At 41.5% G+C, this 18,095-nt stretch overlaps 1 protein-coding gene across 8 annotated transcripts in view; it reads right to left on the bottom strand.

The window, feature by feature from the left end:
• neto1l (neuropilin (NRP) and tolloid (TLL)-like 1, like) overlaps positions 1-18,095 on the bottom strand; it is a 59,868-nt gene that overhangs the window by 5,215 nt on the left and 36,558 nt on the right. For 5 of the 8 annotated variants that reach the window (XM_061758800.1, XM_061758801.1, XM_061758804.1 and 2 more), the window contains 5 exons: positions 17,908-18,035; positions 9,187-9,269; positions 6,333-6,478; positions 2,584-2,697; positions 970-1,597 (listed from right to left, as the gene is read on the bottom strand). In XM_061758800.1, the coding sequence (XP_061614784.1) occupies positions 970-1,597; positions 2,584-2,697; positions 6,333-6,478; positions 9,187-9,269; positions 17,908-18,035 (1,099 nt within the window). Of the gene's footprint in view, positions 1-969; positions 1,598-2,583; positions 2,698-6,332; positions 6,479-9,181; positions 9,270-17,907; positions 18,036-18,095 lie in introns of those variants that run through there. The other 3 variants (XM_061758805.1, XM_061758807.1, XM_061758808.1) reach the window with 3 other exon arrangements.

The following is an 18,095-nucleotide window of genomic DNA, read 5'->3' as shown; positions in this document are numbered from 1 at the left end:
TGTGAGTGAATAGAAAGAAATTTAGAAAAGTGAAAATTGTTAAAGCTGCCGACTAACACCACATTTTTACTCGCTGTAAGTTTACGGGGCAGGTGTCCCTACCCACAAAAGGTTTGGGATATTTGGCTTTTGGGTGAAATTTCAGGATGTACCCAAAGATCACTATAACTTTTATGGTTCAATTTAATTGAATCCTCTCTAAACATTTGAATACACATGTCCAACTGTTTAACATTTCAGTACTTTTTTACAGAACCTACTGTTCTCTTACAAGGAACTGAATAACAAAATTGACAACAGGTGTTTATTTATTTATTTTTTTTACATTTCCAAGGATGTCCAATTCTACGCCTTTCTGTGAGTCTTCCAGTCTCTCCGTATCGCTGTTGCAACCTGCCGATGACACTGTGTGACAGTCTAAGCTCAGTGTTGCACTTCCCTCTGACAACATCCTATTTGAAGCTTTGCAGTGGTGAGGTACTTGTTGAGTGTTATGCGTCATCGTGGTCTTCTGAGGTCAAGATGTGAACAGCATGGCTGAAGAGGGCTGTTAAAATATAAACTCTAACTGATCCAGGAAATGTATTGGCGGATTCATAAATCAAGCACCTGTTGGTAATTTTAATGTTAGGCTCCTTGTTGGAGAACTGCAAGTTATGCAAAATGTACTGAAACATGAATTTCAACTGTAATGTGAAGTGCATTTTAGCGTCATCCTGAAATTTCCCACTGATGCCCAATATCTCCTATGTTTTTTGAAAGTAGTTGAGGAGGAGCATTCAAGAGCAAGAAAACAATTTTAAAATGTAAAGAGAGGTAAAATAATAAAAAAATTAAAATAAAGTACTGTTTAAGAAGACTAAAGGAAGAACAATGATGAACAAAAGAGGATGATCCAAAATAAAATGGGAATATTCCACAGTTAAATTAGGGCTGGTGTTCTCTCATCAAAAATCTATGGATACTGACCGCTGTACTGCCTTTTCGTGGCGTGAAAGCCGGTGGCTGGTGGTTGGAACTTCATCCAGGTCGTCATCCAGGTCGCATCCATTGTCTGCTCCCTCTTGCGAGTAGCTGTGCTTCATGACCAAGATGCTCCTCCGGTTCCCCGCGCTCGGCAGCAGAGGCCGCACGGACATGGGTGGCTGCGGGAGGTCTGCGAGGAGGCTGGCCGCCGCCGCGTCCCGTGAGCTCAGGTTGCCGCGGCTCCCTCGCCCGCTGAGGGACAGCTGGGATATATGAGAAGAGCCCGGGTTGGAGGAAGAGCCACAGTGGTGGTCATGGATGCAGCGTGAGGAGGCACGACGGAGGGTGTGGTAGTTCTCAAAGTCTTCCGCGAGGTCCACTAGGTCTGCTGAGGCGGCAGCGGCGGTGGTGGCGCTACGGAGAGTGCACAGCTCGTAGTGAGGTGGCTCGTAGACCTCTTGAAACATGGTGGGGTCAAAGTCCTCACGCCGCAGAATGTACTTTTTGCGAGGCTGCTTGATTTGGACGATAACGGAGATGATGAGGAGGAGAAGGACGATGCAGCAGGTGACGCCAATGATGGTCCCATTTGTGTTGTTCAGGTTGTCCAGGATGTTGGCTTTCGTCTTCTCTGTGCACGGGCAGAGACATTTTTTACAACTGTGATTCCCACCATTAGTGTGCCGACAGGTCATCAGGTGTGCTGGGAAACTATCCAATTTCACTTAATTGGTCAAAAAATATTAAATCTATCTATGCCAACTACGTATACACTGAAAAAAGTCTTTTGCATTTACGTACTTAATTTGAAGATGTGCATCGGTTGCACATGATTAAAATGACATAATTTACCCCTCTTCGCCTAAAAAAAATATGTAATTTTAACACATTTTAATCATGTGCAACCGATGTACATCTTCATCCATTTTCCGTACCGCTTTATCCTCACAAGAGTCGCGGGCGTGCTGGAGCCTATCCCAGCTATCTTCGGAATTTAGTGAGTACAGTAAACACAATTATTTTATTATGCTTTATATACTTTTTTTGTGACATTTTGTTTTGGTCGTGGGCCTTTAGACTTTTGCAATGTAAGATAACAAATTGCATATTTCATCCATGAAACTACACCACTGATTGGTCGGTTCTGGGACTCATTCCTCATTGGTCAGTTTACATGTCACTCATTACACATACACTGCTCCACTAATTGGTAGGATACATTGATTAGTCTCTAATGCCACATATGTCAGTCATTATACTCTGTACCAATGATTTGTTGGTAATGGAACTTAATTTTAATTGGTTAGTCTGCATATACAGTGTATACAATGATTACACACGCTACACCTGCCACTGGTCAGTTATAGCACTCACTCTTAATTGATCAGTCTGCGCATGTCAATCATAACACATTGAAACATGAGTTTCCTTCCATGTTTGTGTGGAGCATTACACAAACAGTCTTTATTGTGTTTTGGTGCCAATCACTACATTGAAATAATTATAATTACGTGGGCAAAAGGCACCTTGTATAGGCCCACACCTAAAAATACTAAATACAAATAATTTTTTTTTTTTAAAGTTTAAGCTTAAAGATGTTGCATTAACACATCTCACCTTTACACTGATTCTCATCCCAAGGGTATACGCAGTTCTGATGGCCGTTGCACACCAATGTGTTGTTTATGCACATGTTACTGTGACAGAAGAAGGCATCTGGATCACATGGAGCTGTAAATAGAGATGGCACACAATGGAGGAACACTTAGACACACTTTTTGTACTGAAAGTGAAGAGATTAAAAACTAAAATGAAACAATATCATTCACTTGCACACTCTATCCAAAAACCTTTTTTTCCCCCCACTTCAAACCCATCTTCATTAACAGCCCCAAATCTGTAAGCTGCTTAAAAATGTGCAAATCAGTTCAGGGAAAGTCTTTTGGATTTTTTAAATAAGTCTGCTCCCCCCAAACCCATCTGTTGTTTTTTTTTATTTTTATTATTACTTTCACTTGATGTGTGTGGATTTTGTCCAAGAAATTATCTGCACACTTCACAACTCAAATTAAACCTGTTGTCATCATCCAAATTTTGCGTGGTGCTCATGTCTCCCCATCTTATCCTCAGCAAACCTCTCACCCTATCCTCCCTGCCTTAGCATGGCCTTGCCATAATTATAAGACGGCCATCGCACGATTCTGCCTGTCTGATGTCAGCGCAAGGGCGGAACAACCAATCAAGTAGACGTGGTCATAAAATCAGTGTGCTAATGTTACAGGCGACATCATCGTGAAGCAGCATAATATAAAACCAAGGTGACCTGGTTGTCACTGTCCCACCATGTCTCAAATGGCAAAAAGATACAAATAAATTCCTTTTGTGTGTATTTAAACCAACGTTTAAAGGGTTATTAATTGCCTCTCCTTTAAGGAGTCTAATTGAAATTGGCTGCATAGTTTTTACTAACTAGCAAACCAACCAACTAACCAGCCAACCCGCCAACCAACCAATTAACAAATAGCCAACAATACCTCTTCGCTCATGTGGATGTTTTTGATATATTGCCATATCTTCAATTTGTGAACGTTCAAAAGTTATTTTGCTGTGTGCATATCCAAACAGTGTTAGTGTCAAGCATAACCCAAATAACCAAACATCCAATAAAATACCTAACTCTGTGACTCTAGCAAAAAGCCAGATAACGAGCTGATAATAACCAGCAGAGGGGGCCCAGTCTCTTTGCTTTTCACCACTGAACCCTCCTCTCATGAAGCCAGATCAGGGTGAGACCAGCGAGTGATCCTCATTGATCTTCTACCAAATTAATACCAAGACGTACAGTCACATAAGTGACCTTTTGCCAACTCATAAGTGCGTCCCAGTTGATACCAGAGGCATAAATTAATGACCAAATTAGATGCTGGTGAAAATAATTGGAGTGTCTGCAGAGAGAGCTTAATTCTGGGAACAAAAACAAGGTTTATGCAGCAAAGCCCTTAGAGGAAACATTGACGTTGCTTTGCGGTTTAAATTGGCTAAATTCCCATTTTGGTTAATACGGGATTACCTCCCGATTTTTTGATTATATTAAATACATTACTAAACCAGCGAGCACCGCTGTCCTAATATCACTATATATAACACTTTTATTTATTGACTGTTTTAGTCCAATGCACATAAATTGGACCACATTTAGTTCAGTGTCCATGATACTGGACAGAGTTTCTTATGATGGTCTTTAAGGGTTAGATTGTATTTATTGCTGCCATCATTCATTGGCTCCCAGCAAACTGCTGTGGTGTTTCTAATATTTTGGTTTGCGGAATTTGCTGCATGAGCTGGGTGAAATATGAGAAATGAATACACCTCTATTATTAACAACTGACAATTACAATCTTTGTCACCTTTGACAGTGCTGTGAGAGTGCAGAAGTACCTAATATTGTGGACTGAAGGATACAGCAGATCCGTCTGACATCAAGTACATTAAGCTCAAGATGTTTTTTTTTCCCCCCCAAATACTTTCATTCATGAAATGGAGAGGATTTACAGTATAATACCTTACATTAATACACATACGATAACATCTAAGCTTCACTTTAAGTTCTTTGTTTAAACAAATTGGAGAAAAATAAAGTCGCCTCACTTAACATTTTCCTGATATGGTCATATTCTCACTCACAGATATTCTCAAAAACATAACATTCACTATATATTCTTTGTTATTTGAAGTATATATGGTGATGCGCGGTATTCTATCAACTTGTCGAAATATGTCCACTTATTATTCATGAATCACGATCATATCTGTATGAACCTATTCACGCCTAAATCTTATTACAGCATGAAGAGTGAAAGTTATTGTCACTGAATAAATGAAATAACTGCTGCACGTTTAAATTTGACACTAAACAATGCATATTGCCCAACAACTGTTTTGTTGGTTCAAAAATTGTGAAGCAAGCAGAAGCCTAGACTGAGTCACTTGTTGGTGAAGATGTCCATTCGCCGCTCAGTAGTTGGCGATGCTGCTCTAAAGGCTGTGGTCTTTAGCCAGAGGTGTTACCGTGGCAACAGTGCATCTTGGCTCTGCTTGGTGAAAAGGTCTCATGAAAAATGATGACACTGACTTCAAAACACAACACAACACAACCAAGTCCCTAAATGATCTCATGGACATGTCTATATACTAAATTCTACTACTGTTGTATTTTGCACACTATTCTGTTCATGAATGGAGTTCCGAACTGACAGTATATGTATTTTTAAATTCATGCTGCCTCGGTATATATACGAGTACATACATGCATTTCTAATATATTTTATCTATTTTTCCTGCAAAAAAAAAAGAAAAAAAAGGCCTCTGTAACCTCTCTCAAACTACGAGCAGTTCCTCCTGGTAATATGAAGCAAAGAGGCAAGACTGTGTGTGAGTGTGTTCTAATCTCTCACAGGTGTTTGGCTCAAATATGGGAAACAAACACACAATAGCTCACATTTTTCTCTCTTTTCAAAACAGTCACGTATGCTACATTTGTGATAGCCTTTAGCTGAGCTCAATTATGTCAGTACTGTAATCTTCACAATCACCCACAGGCACCTCTCAGTACAATAGTGCGGCATCACATTTTTTATTTTTTATTTATTTTATGCTTCTATTTGATTAGCAATTAAACTAAATGGAAAGCACTAGTTTCCGATCCATATCTAGCTATCTAAGTATCTGACACAAACAGTACATGTTTGACACTCCCTTCACATTACAGTCTACAGTTGAACGCCGCTGACGTGGCACAGTCAGGAATTAAATCATTTTCACCTTGAAAGTGCACAAACCATTAAAGTTTGAACTGGCCTTATGCATGACATCAAAAATTCTGACTTTGCACCCAGCGTAAGGTCTGGAGTTTTGGGCTGGTGTGGCCACTTTAGAGTGCCTTGTTGTTGGCCGTGAGTGGGCGCATGTCACAGAGAGAAGGCGGAAGAGCAAGGAGGGAAAAAAAGTGCCCCGCTGTCGCAGCGTGGAAAAACCTCGTGATGACACGATGGGATATATTCGGGCCACCAGAGGCTTTAAGCGGATATATTTTCACAGCTCAAACATGTAGTTATGTACAGGCAGAAGAAAGATGTGGGATAAAGTGACATCAATTTTTCCAGGTCATAAAGTGACATCAATTTTTCCAGGTCATAGTAGTGGAAATCGATTGAAAGTTGACAGGTGAACATGGTGATTTTTTAGTTATTAACTCTTAACTCTTCTCTGTGGTGTGCCAAATTAGTAACCCATTCATTTTTAGTCTACAGGAACTTGAGAATGAATGAATGATCATGTTCATGGGTCGTTATGTTGTAGAGTCTCACGTTCTTGGTAGGTCGTGAAAAGGATGCGGAAGCGGCTTTTCCGGCTGGCCTCGTCCGCCCACATCCGGATTACGCCCAGAGTCGACACCAGCATGAGGTCATTGGCCACTGTGGAGCAGAACTTGCTCTTCAGGTCCTCCACCGAACTAGGGTGACATAAGAATTTGAGGATTTGTTAAAAAAAATCATAAAATAAAATAATATCAAAACAAACAAACCTTATTTTCCATAATTTTTCTGTGAATAATGCATGGACCTTAGTGATCAAATTTAGCCTTTACTGAGGTTTGGACGGTGCATGCCATTCTAATCTATCTTGTGATCACAGCTGAATATTGCGGATCTCTAGATAAAATACACCTCATTATAGTTATCATTATAGTTTTCAAGCACACACTTAATCATTCTTTATCTGATTTTAACATACATTAGCTTAAGAAGATGTTATTGATTTGCAAGTAAAGCTGATTAAAGCTTTAGGAAAAAGCTTAGCTGAGGGAAAAAAAGCGTGCAAACCAATGTTGGGCAAGATTTTTTTTCCAAATTGAAGACAATTTATATTAATAGTTATTGAACAAATTGATGGTCTTTCACAATAAACAACAGCAGACAACAAATGATAATTATCTTAACTGGTCGACTTTCCATGAACATTTATACTTGTACTTCATAAAATTAACCATTAACTATACATTTTTGATAGTTTTATACATTTTAGATTAAGAAAAAGCAGTTATGTTGCATTATTTTCATTATTATTATTATTTGGATTTTCATTATTATTATTATTATTATTACATAACAATGAACTATGCAAAATTATTTATTTATCGATTGTCTTTACGGTATTATGATGACTGTATTATGACGTGTAAAGTTGGAACAAATTGTATTTCCAGTATTTTTCGGGGATAATTAACTTAAATTTTTTTTTCCCTACGATAAACTAAAGGTGCAAAATAAATGACTGGCCCTGTTGCAATTAAAGGCAGATGGTGCAGTGTTTTGAAGGTCTTTGAGCAATAAAAGTACCGTATTTTCACGACCATAAGGTGCACTTAAAAATCTTAAATTTTCCCCAAAATGGACGGGGCGCCTTATAAGGCGGCGCGCCTTATGTGTGCACCGAGTTCCTAAATCTGTAAATGTTGTTGTGTGACTTTAATGAGCGCTCCACTTGACTGACTGGGAGCATTTCTTGCCGAGCGGCTGCTTATATAGAGGAAGCTGGACGTGACTGAGGACAGCATGCGGACGTCAAAGGGGAGAGGGTGCGTGTGATAGAGGACGCTAAAGGCACGCCCTCAGGAGGTATATATTGGCAAAGGACCCCCGAAAATGGTACCTATGAAGAGACACACTTATGAAGCACAGTTTAAACTGCAAGCTATTAGTTACGCGGAGGAACATGGGAATCGAGCAGCCGCAGTCGTGAGAGAATTCAAGATCAACAAATCCATGGTTCACAAGTGGAGGAAGCAGGAAAACGAGCTTCGCCAAGTCAAGAAAACGAAGCTGAGTTTCCGCAGAAAAAAAAGAAAAACAAAACGTGCAAACAAGGCTAAGTGGCCCGAGTTGGAAGACCAACTCGAGCAATGGATTAATGGTCAAAGAACAGCCAGGAGAAGCGTCTCTACAGTCACCACTCGACTGAGTGCAATAACCCAGATCTTTCGGGGAGGCTTGACGAACCGCTGGACATCCGTGTAAACAGGGCGTTCAAAGTGAATTTGCGAGCGGCGTGGGAGCCATGGATGACAGATGACGAACACAGCTTTACCAAGACTAGGAGGCAGCGCCGTGCGAGTTACGCCACAATTTGTGAATGGATTGTGGATGCTGGGCTAACGTGTTTGCTTGCACTGTTGTTCGAGCTTTCATAAAATTCCGGCATCATTTCTGAGGAGCCACACGGCAACGAGATTGACTCCGACGAGTACAAGAGGGAACCTGGCGTGTTTGATGGAGAACTTGCCCAGCTGTTCATTTCAGATACAGAAGATGAGGACTTTGATAGATTTGTGGATGAGGATTGATCAAAAAATAACGTGAGTACATTGTTAAATACTTCAATTAAGTACAACCGAACTCAGTTTTGCTCCCGCTGCCTTTTTAAAAACATTGTTTTAGCGTGCACGCATGCTACCGTATGTTTTAAGCTAGCGAATGTTTTACCATGCCTGCGCCCAATAATACGGTATGCCCTTTGTATGTGTTAGACACAGAACTAGACCCCGTAACTGAGACTGCGCCTTTTAATACGGTGCGCCTTGTGGTCATGAAAATACAGTAAGTTTTATCAGTGGGTGCAGGTAAAAGATAAAAGATGACTTATCTTGACATCAAACAATATTACATTCTTCATCTCAATAAGGCTCATACATACTGAGCTTTTATCTCGTGATAACAGTATGATTAGGCACCAATTACAAAGGCCATACGAGACCACATTGAATTTTTCTTTCAAATAGTCCTACCTGGGCGGCACGGTGGCTGACTGGTTAGAGCGTCTGCCTCACAGTTCTGAGGAGCGGGGTTCAATCCCCGACCCCGCCTGTGTGGAGTTTGCATGTTCTCCCCGTGCCTGCGTGGGTTTTCTCCGGGCACTCCGGTTTCCTCCCACATCCCAAAAACATGCATAGTAGGTTGATTGATGATTCTAAATTCCCCGTAGGTGTGACTGTGAGTGCGAATGGTTGTTTGTTTCTATGTGCCCTGCGATTGGCTGGCAACCAGTTCAGGGTGTACCCCGCCTCCTGCCCGATGATAGCTGGGATAGGCTCCAGCACGCCCGCGACCCTTGTGAGGAGAAGCGGCTCAGAAAATGGATGGATGGATGGATGGATAGTCCTACCTGCCACCGTCATACACTGCCACAAAGTTGCGCTTGCACTCGTTGGAGTTGGCCATCTCATAATCGAGGAAACGCAGGTAGATCTGGATGAAGCAAGGAAGGCCAAGGGGAAAACACAGACACTCATGATTCTCTAACATGAAATATATGAAAATCTTGGTCAGCACCTGGAATTAAACACGACTAAACATTATACAACCCCAATTCCAATGAAGTTAGGATGCGTTAAACATAAAAAAAACAGAATACAAGAATTTGCAAATCATGTTCAACCTATATTTAATTGAATCAGAATCAGAATCATCTTAATTTAATCAGAATCAGAATCATTGAATCAGAATCAGAATCAGAATCAGCACTTAGAGCAGTTCGAATGACTAATATCGCAATAGACCGGTGCAATGACCATTGTGCAAGGGGCGCTGAGACTTCAAGGAGTGTATGCGGTTTAAAGTGACGAGTAGTGCGATAATCTGGGACAATGTTGGTTGTGCAAATGTTACAGATACTCCTCAATCAGTGTGCAAATGGAGCAGATGCTACTCTGGCATGAGTGGCCAGTATATGCAAATAGTGCAGCATGGCGAGACAACGACAGTGAGTGCACGAGTAGTACATAATTGGCCCCACAGAAATGTGACAACGAACTCAAGTCAAAAAAATAATAATTGCCAGCTTGTTGTAATGTTGTAATACACTACAAAGACAAGATATTTCATGTTCAAACTGATAAACTTTATTGTTTTTAGCAAATAATCATTAACTTAGAATTTTATGGCTGCAACACGTTCCAAAAAAGCTGGGACAGGTGGCAAAAAAGACTGAGAAAAGAAAAGAACCCTCCGGACTGTGCTTGCGTGGGTTTTCTCTGGGTACTCCGGTTTCCTCCCACATCCCAAAAACATGCATGGTGGGTTAATTGAAGACTCTAAATTGCCCATAGGTGTGAATGTGAGTGTGAATGGTTGTTTGTTTTTATGTGTGTTTATATGAATGAATGGAGGACTGTAGAGAGTTGAGCCAACATTAAAACTAATAAACATCAGAGGTTTTTAATATTAATGTATCAATGTATTTTTGCCAATTATTTTTGACTTTCTAGATCAAAGTTGAGTTTGGGAGGTTCTGCTCCCGATTTCTCTGTGCTGCATACAGCAACGCTTTCCCCTCTACACTTTGGCTTTACAGATGCCATGTCTGATGTGAAGGTGTAATAATGACATCTTCCATAATACATGGTCGTATTAGATGGCATAGTAAAGGTAGTTAATGCCACTTTTTTTTTCTGAGGGGCAAAAAAACAATAGGTGTCTTTTGGGTTTGAGCCATTTATTTATTTAAGATGACAATGCACGCAGCAAATAATTGAGGCAGGGAGACTGTTAGAGCGGAGGCCACTGTTAAATGTGGGCCAGACAAACTATTAACCTAAAGCAGTCAACCAAAAACAATGTTGAACAAGAATGGCAATCAGTAGAGCGCAGACCACCGCCAAGCTGGAAACATTTATCACAAACTCTCTAACACACTCGCTAATTACCCAAAACTCTAACCAAGCAACCAAGGTAAAAACAGTGGTTCTTACATTCTAAGTAATAATGCAGGGACTTCTAAAAAAAATCTGACTCAGAAAGTGAAGCCTCTACACTACCTTCTTACACCAGTTTCTGTATGACTCATTCATCAAGACAAAATCGGCCAGTCACATCCGTGGCTCCACTTGGCTGCACGTCGAACTCACCATCATTACGGTTAATGAGTAGAGCCGCTCACCAAGTGTGACAGGAGAATGTGACACTTTAAATGTCCAGAGACGAAAGCTGTAGATGGGGCTAGATAATGGAGCCTGCAATATCAGCATTACTTCGGTAACACGACGAGGAAGATGGATCTCAAAAAAGCAGAACAAAAAACACACACACATAAAAGTGATGTTGTATACAGTATACACTAGTTGTCAATAAACTCCATATTGCATTGTCAGCAAAGCTTGGATTATTTGTGTCACTAGCTTCACATAAGCAGTCTAGGGAGACCCAATACAGGAGCTGTGTGTATTCAAAATTCTGCCTACATGTTGTTAAATTTATACCACTCTGATGTTGTCAATCAAAACTAATCTATCTTTGATACAGCTCTTGTTCTTGATACTATTAGTTTGTACAGGCCCACCTAATGTGAGCTGCTTTTCAATGCAATGTTGTATCCATCCATGCATTATATGTCTTGCCTATGGCGTGTACATTCCTAAAACAACGCCACCGAGTATAGGGAATTAAATCACTATTAGTTCTTTAAGATGATGGAAGAGCTTCAAAAGACATTTTCTCTGCCCTTTGGGAACGATGCGGCAAGGATTTTTAAGTATATTACATTTTAATGTTGTTGAATTTTTAGCATTATGGATTTAAGAGTCTGAGCATGTTGGTTTCTCAGCAAGGTGGTGGTGAACCCCCTCATTGATATGATAGGAATTGGGTAAAAAAGAAAAGATAAAAAAAAAAAAAAAGTCAATGTCAGTAATAGTTAAACTGGTTAAAGGATTAGCAGTAAGGAACAATTGCCATTTTTAAAGAATATAGTTGTGAAGTTTACTTTTAATTCACTTAGATAATTATGGGATGACTGTGGTAAATAATAGAACTATTGAATATAAGGACAGACATGTACTCTTTAACAACTCAACAAAAAGACCTTATTGTTTTCACTTCATATCTGAATAATTCAAATAGTAGGGAACATGGGTTGAATATAGAATACCTTCAAAAATTCCAGGTGGAGTGAACCAATAAATAAAAACTGGTCAAGCCAATAAATGTATGAACGCTAACCTACAGTAACTTGTTATAACAACGTGGGCTCTATTTTCATAGACTGCACAATGTGCGACTGAGCGGAAATGGTGGCGCATCTTGATTTTCGTGCAAGCGCAAGACTTTCTGCATGTTGGCAGACCTGTCTGGGAGGCTGTTCCCTTGGAGATGCGCCAGGCAGAGGTAGATTTTGGTGTAAGCAAGTCCGTGTAAACGTATGCCTTCCCATACCACATCTGACACGGGGGATCTAACGCGATTTTGTTGAATCTGATCGGTGCACATGCAGGCAGATAGATATGTGAGCTTCTCTGACGTGTGGTGGATGACAGATGTATTTCAACCCTCGCAATCATTTTAGAAGTCAATTCATTGAACACATTATTATTATTATTATTATTATTATTATTATTATTACATTTTTTAAAAATCATACCACGTACAGGGGTGGCAACAAACGAGGTCCACGAACACATTTAAGTCCCCGGCGATTTTTCACCAGCTCATTTTGTGAATTTAAAAAGGGGATACCACTAATGCTCAATACTCCAGTCACGCATGGATCATCGAGTTCTCTTAACACCATACAAGAGTATTTGCGCCGATTTAAAGAGGCGGATCGAACCCGCTTCGATTGGACAGGGCTGAGGTCAGATCTGATGATGCCCAGACCAGCGCAGACGTTCCATTTTAAATGCGCTGAGGCTACGCTGGGCAGAGAAATTATCAAAACCGGGTCTAGCCCGCATCCTTGCCAAGTGGAAGCACGTCTAAGTCCAACGGTGGTGAATTAGATCCAGGTGCAGGCAGACAGATCCACGAGCTCAGCGGACATGTGGGGTGCATCAGACGGATTGCTCTCTCCTCGCGAGAATGTCCTTGCGTCTCACTTCAAGGGAATAAATGAACCCCCTTTGTTTGGCGGCGAATAAAGCCAGCTGTGTTCACGCCCATGAGACGCAGACAGACCCTTTTTTTTTTAACGTGCCGGCTGCCCTCGTCTACGAAATTCAAACAATCGGTCTAACCTGCCCCCACACAGAAGTGCGCCAAGTGCAGCACTGGACTTGCGCTTGTCACGAAGATCAAGCCCCATGTTTCAAAATATTTCTTGTGTGCATCTACTGTATATATGCAATGTTAGCACCAAAGCTATGTACAACACAACATAAAAGGTGTCAAGGACAGTCCTCCACTTCTATACCACTAAGGTGAAAAGAGATGCTGTTATTCCAGTGATTCTGCAGCTGTTCTGATACCAAAAAGAAATTGATACAGTAGATAATTTTAATCATTTTTGTGGTATTTCTGTATATATTGAGATTGGTTAAAAAAACAAAACAAAAAAAAACAAAGCTGGTATTTTTCAAAATGGAGCATGCCAGTGGACAAAAAGAACCATGGATGAGGAAAAAATAAGTTATTAAGTTTAGATTGCATCACAAACCCAAATGATGGCAATGGATCAAAAAGATACAATCACCCATTGGTAAGGCGAGAGATTGGTTCAAGCACGAAAATAGGCTTCCTGCTTATTGATTCGGCCGCAGCCAGTAATGAAGCAGAATCCATCACTGACTGGTGGAAGAATATATTGACACTTTTGCTACAAGGCCCCAGTAATGGTGCGTTCCCACTGTTCATTGCAGTCAGAACCAAGATTCATATTTCTGATGAATGACATGCACGTAAATATGCATAAGGTATCAGGCAGTTGAGGACAAAATGAGGCAATATTGACGGTGTTGGAGAAAAAGCAGAGCAGATACAGTATATAGCTGGCTAACTAGCCAACCTTTTCTATACTGGGTGTCCACATTGGGGTTCTGGTGAGCTGCAGCCCATTACAGCTGCTGACAAACTATTCATTTAAAATTCACAGCAGAAAATTAATTCAAACAGATTCACAGTAGCAAAGTAGACCATTGTGCATTTGGGAGCACAATGGCTCATCACTGGGGTGCCACCTACAAAGATCCTCCATTTGTACCCTTGACTTTTACAACTTGGGAACTTACCTTTACTTTTTAGGCTCAGGGAAATGACACAAACACTTGCATTTAATGTGCTCCATGGGCTAAATGACTTTTTATTAGACCCTTAGACACTAAAGGTGTGCTAAATTAGTTACATTTATATGACAACTGTGTATTGCCACGTTTTTGGAGGAAGACTACAATAAATCCCTTTGCCTTTGCTTCACATTATGTTTCAAATAAGCTTCATTAAATCTTATACATTTTGCTCATCCCTTCTATTCCCAGGTTTACTCCGGGGGTTCCCTTGCTCTCTCTGGAGCTCTTTGGTGCAGTTAATTAGAGCCTCTGGTATAAGATGTCATTATCGACTGTAGCTGTGCTTTCTGGAACACTGTGGTAGTAGAGCAGTGCAATATTAGCAACACGAGAGGGGAAAGTCTACAGCGCTGTAAATGAGAGTTGTGGTGTTGTTGTATACTTCTTGAATTGTTTTTATTTAAGACCAATATCATAAAGCGTAGAAAACCTTCAGATTACGAGACTGATAAAAAGGTTTCTCGTCACTTTCCCAAAATCTTATCCACATAAGTGACATGGTGCCCCTTTACTAGATAAAATTTGTTTGATTTTAAAAATTAAATTTAAAATTACGCTCAACCGGAAGTATCGCAGGCGTCGCTTCCGGCTTATTCTTTTCTCCTAAATTAATTATGTTTTATTTAACTCGTATACGCTACACTATCATGCAATGTGAGGGCATGTGCAATAGAACTGAGGCTACAGCACGGTAAGGTTTCATTTTTTAATATTTGTTTTTATTTTACTAACCTGTCGTGTTTGGCAGTTTTGTCATGTAGTATGGTGGATTTGTATACCTTTTAATGCCTTAACAGTTTTGTTGTGTAACAGGGAAGTTTGATATACCGTACTATCTCTCTGTTTATTTGTGGTAATTTCATTTTTATTGCAATGGGTATTCATTAGAAATGCAGTCAGACAGAAGAAGATTTGGGAGGGCACAGCCAGAGAAATAACAGCAAAACAATAGCAGAGAACAGTATAAACGGTAGATTGCATTTGCATAGCAATTAGAGAGTGGCCCCATACCAAGCAACTAAATCCCATAGGTGTGTGTCTGTGGAGATTTACTAGTGAATGAACACTGTCATATATGCATGTAAGTCAATGGAGGTGTCCGTAGCAGGCACAATGAGGACGAGCAGATTCTGCCTCAGCCATTTGAGAGGGACGCACGGGCCACATCGTCCAGCCTGGTGGTACCCGGCCGAGAGGATACCACCCACGCCGAGGGACACAGGGCCACTCCTGAAGCCAACAACTGCCCACACTCACCGCCCAGCTGTCCTGTCCCTGCACTGTGTTCATGTGGCTCTCAGTGGAATGGAGTGTAATAAAACTGGAGGACATATGAGGCTGGTGGGGCTCAGGCAGGAAGGCTATAGTGGAATGTTGACCTGAGGCCTTCCTCCGTTCCAAGCGGCACAGCACACCAAAGCATGCACAGTATGTGAAGCATTAAAAGAACAGTGGGAGATAGGTGGGGCGGGGCAGAAGGAAGGAGGGAGGCAAAGCACAACTGGCCTTTTGGCCTCTTCGGCCCACCCCTGCCTGCCCCCATACAATGAGTGTGTGTAATGCATTAAAATTGGAAGATGGGAGGTGCAGAAGAGCAGAGCAGCATAACCAAGGAACAGTGGTGAAACTTGAACTGCCAGCCACATCCCATGGCCTGCACCGCCATTTAAATCTTGTGGATCTAGTACTAGGTCCTTGGGTGAACATTTCCATTCGTAAGCGTCAAAGTAAGGAAAACAACTATTTTAGTGAACGGCATAAATACAGCACAGCGGGCAGAGCAACTGTGCAGCAGTGGCAGGTTAGACCGCTGTTGGTACTTTCGTAGACCAGCGCAGGGCAATTGATCTGATGTTGGACGGGATGCGCCACTGTGGGAGTGTTTACAGCCAACTTCTTTCGCCACCAATCAAAGCGGGTCATCTCATTCGCTTTAAATGTGGCGCAATTAACTAACAGTCTATACTGAGACATCTCTGTGCGGAAGAGGACCATGCTGGGTATACAGAATGAACTGGTAATAACCGCTGGGGACTTAAATATTTCGACGGCTCGAAGTATCTGTGTCATATACTTCCCTGCAGTTCCATTATAGTAGCCTGGAGGGCGCGTTGCGTCCTCTCTCTCCCCGCCCTCCCCTCTCTGTTTTCAGCACCTGTCTCCAATCAGCCTCAACACCACCGGTATTTTAAGCCTGCCTGTTCCAGGAAATCCTCGCTAAAGTATTGCATCTACATCCAGCGGTACCACGGCCCACTTATGTCAAGTAAGCTACACTGTTCCTGGCTTCCCTTTTTTGACTCCTGTGTCTCCTCTTTTCCAGTATTTCGTGTTAGGCCAGTCGTGACCCTGTCCCAGCGTTTTTGGAATGTGTTGCAGCCATAAAATTCGAAGTTAATGATTATTTGCTAAAAACAATCAAGTTGATCACTTTGAACATTAAATATCTTGTCTTTTTTTTGTATCATTGTATTCTGTTTTTATTTATGTTTAACACAACATCCCAACTTCATTGGAATTGGGGTTGTAGATCCCACACGATATAGTATGCCTAGTGTGTGTTAGGGGAGCGGAACACAGCAACGGTATGTAATCAGCCTCAACGACTTTTTCCTTTCTCCATCTGTTCTTCCTGACGACTAAAAAAGAGGAATTGACCCTACATGAACCTCTTCGACCGAACTGTCTGACCCTCAATGAGGCAAGGCCCCCCTGCGGCCATGAATTCCTACTTTGGGATACTGCTGACAGCTGCAGACAGCCCTCATGTAATATCAAGGTTTCCTGATGCAACCCTCTGACCCTCATCATAGTGCTTGTGTTGGGAGGCTGAATGGAAATGAAAGAAAAAAAACAACTTTGTAGAATCTTGATGATAACCCTTATGAATACCATTCAGGATATCATTTGTCAAATGAATATCAACAGCAAAAACAATGCAAAAAAACCAACAACAACAAATAAAGATGACACATTTTGATTTTTAATATTTCACCTAGATGGCAACATCAAAAAGGGGGAAATATTAGAAAGACATCTTACTGTAATATGATGCAGTGCAGTGCTACATCAGTGCGAACTGCAACCACGTTGATCAAGTTTGTTAGGATTGCACATAAAAAAACCCTTTTAAACAATTTTTCATGAAAGTTTTCCGTAAAACTATGGTGTAAACTCAGGATTTGTTTTCACTTATTTATATGTCCATCCATCCATCCATTTTCTGAGCCGCTTCTCCTCACTAGGGTCGCGGGCGTGCTGGAGCCTATCCCAGCTGTCATCGGGCAGGAGGCGGGGTACACCCTGAACTGGTTGCCAGCCAATCGCAGGGCACATAGGAACAAACAACCATTTGCACTCACAGTCATGCCTACGGGCAATTTAGAGTCTCCAATTCATACATGTTTTTGGGATGTGGGAGGAAACCGGAGTACCCGGAGAAAACCCACGCAGGCACGGGGAGAACATGCAAACTCCACACAGGCGGGGCCGGGGATTGAACCCGGGTCCTCAGAACTGTGAGGCTGACGCTCTAACCAGTCGGCCACCGTGCCGCCCTTATTTATATGTATTTTTTATAAATCAATATTCCTATTTTTAAGTTGACCTACTTAACTATCAGTTTATTAAAGACCTTACAGGTATAGAAAATGGATGGATGGACTGAGTGTTCAACTTTGGAGGAGGTCTGAGTGCCATTCTGTTTTTTTTTGTAGACTGCAGGAACTGTTTTTGACATGGCACTTGGCTACTACTGTGCAATTGTACCTCGCGAAGTGGGCGGCGAGTGTATGTGTGTGAAGTAAAGTTACTAAGAAGGGCAGCTGACTCACCTTGGAGCGTGGCGGCGCCCGGACGTACCATTTGCAGTCGACGGCCTCGTTAGCGCCAGCCTTCCCGTCTCTGGTGATCTGATGAGACTCGACGATACCTTCTGGACCGACCATGTCGTACTGACATGCTGAAATAAACAAACACACGCGCACACACATACACAACAGTGACAAGGCAAAGACACCCT

This window comes from Phyllopteryx taeniolatus, chromosome 20, assembly GCF_024500385.1.
Source record: "Phyllopteryx taeniolatus isolate TA_2022b chromosome 20, UOR_Ptae_1.2, whole genome shotgun sequence".
In the NCBI taxonomy this organism is placed as follows: Eukaryota; Metazoa; Chordata; class Actinopteri; order Syngnathiformes; family Syngnathidae; genus Phyllopteryx; species Phyllopteryx taeniolatus.
Note: the sequence above shows the minus strand (reverse complement) of the source record. Positions and strands in the feature narration are given on the sequence as shown.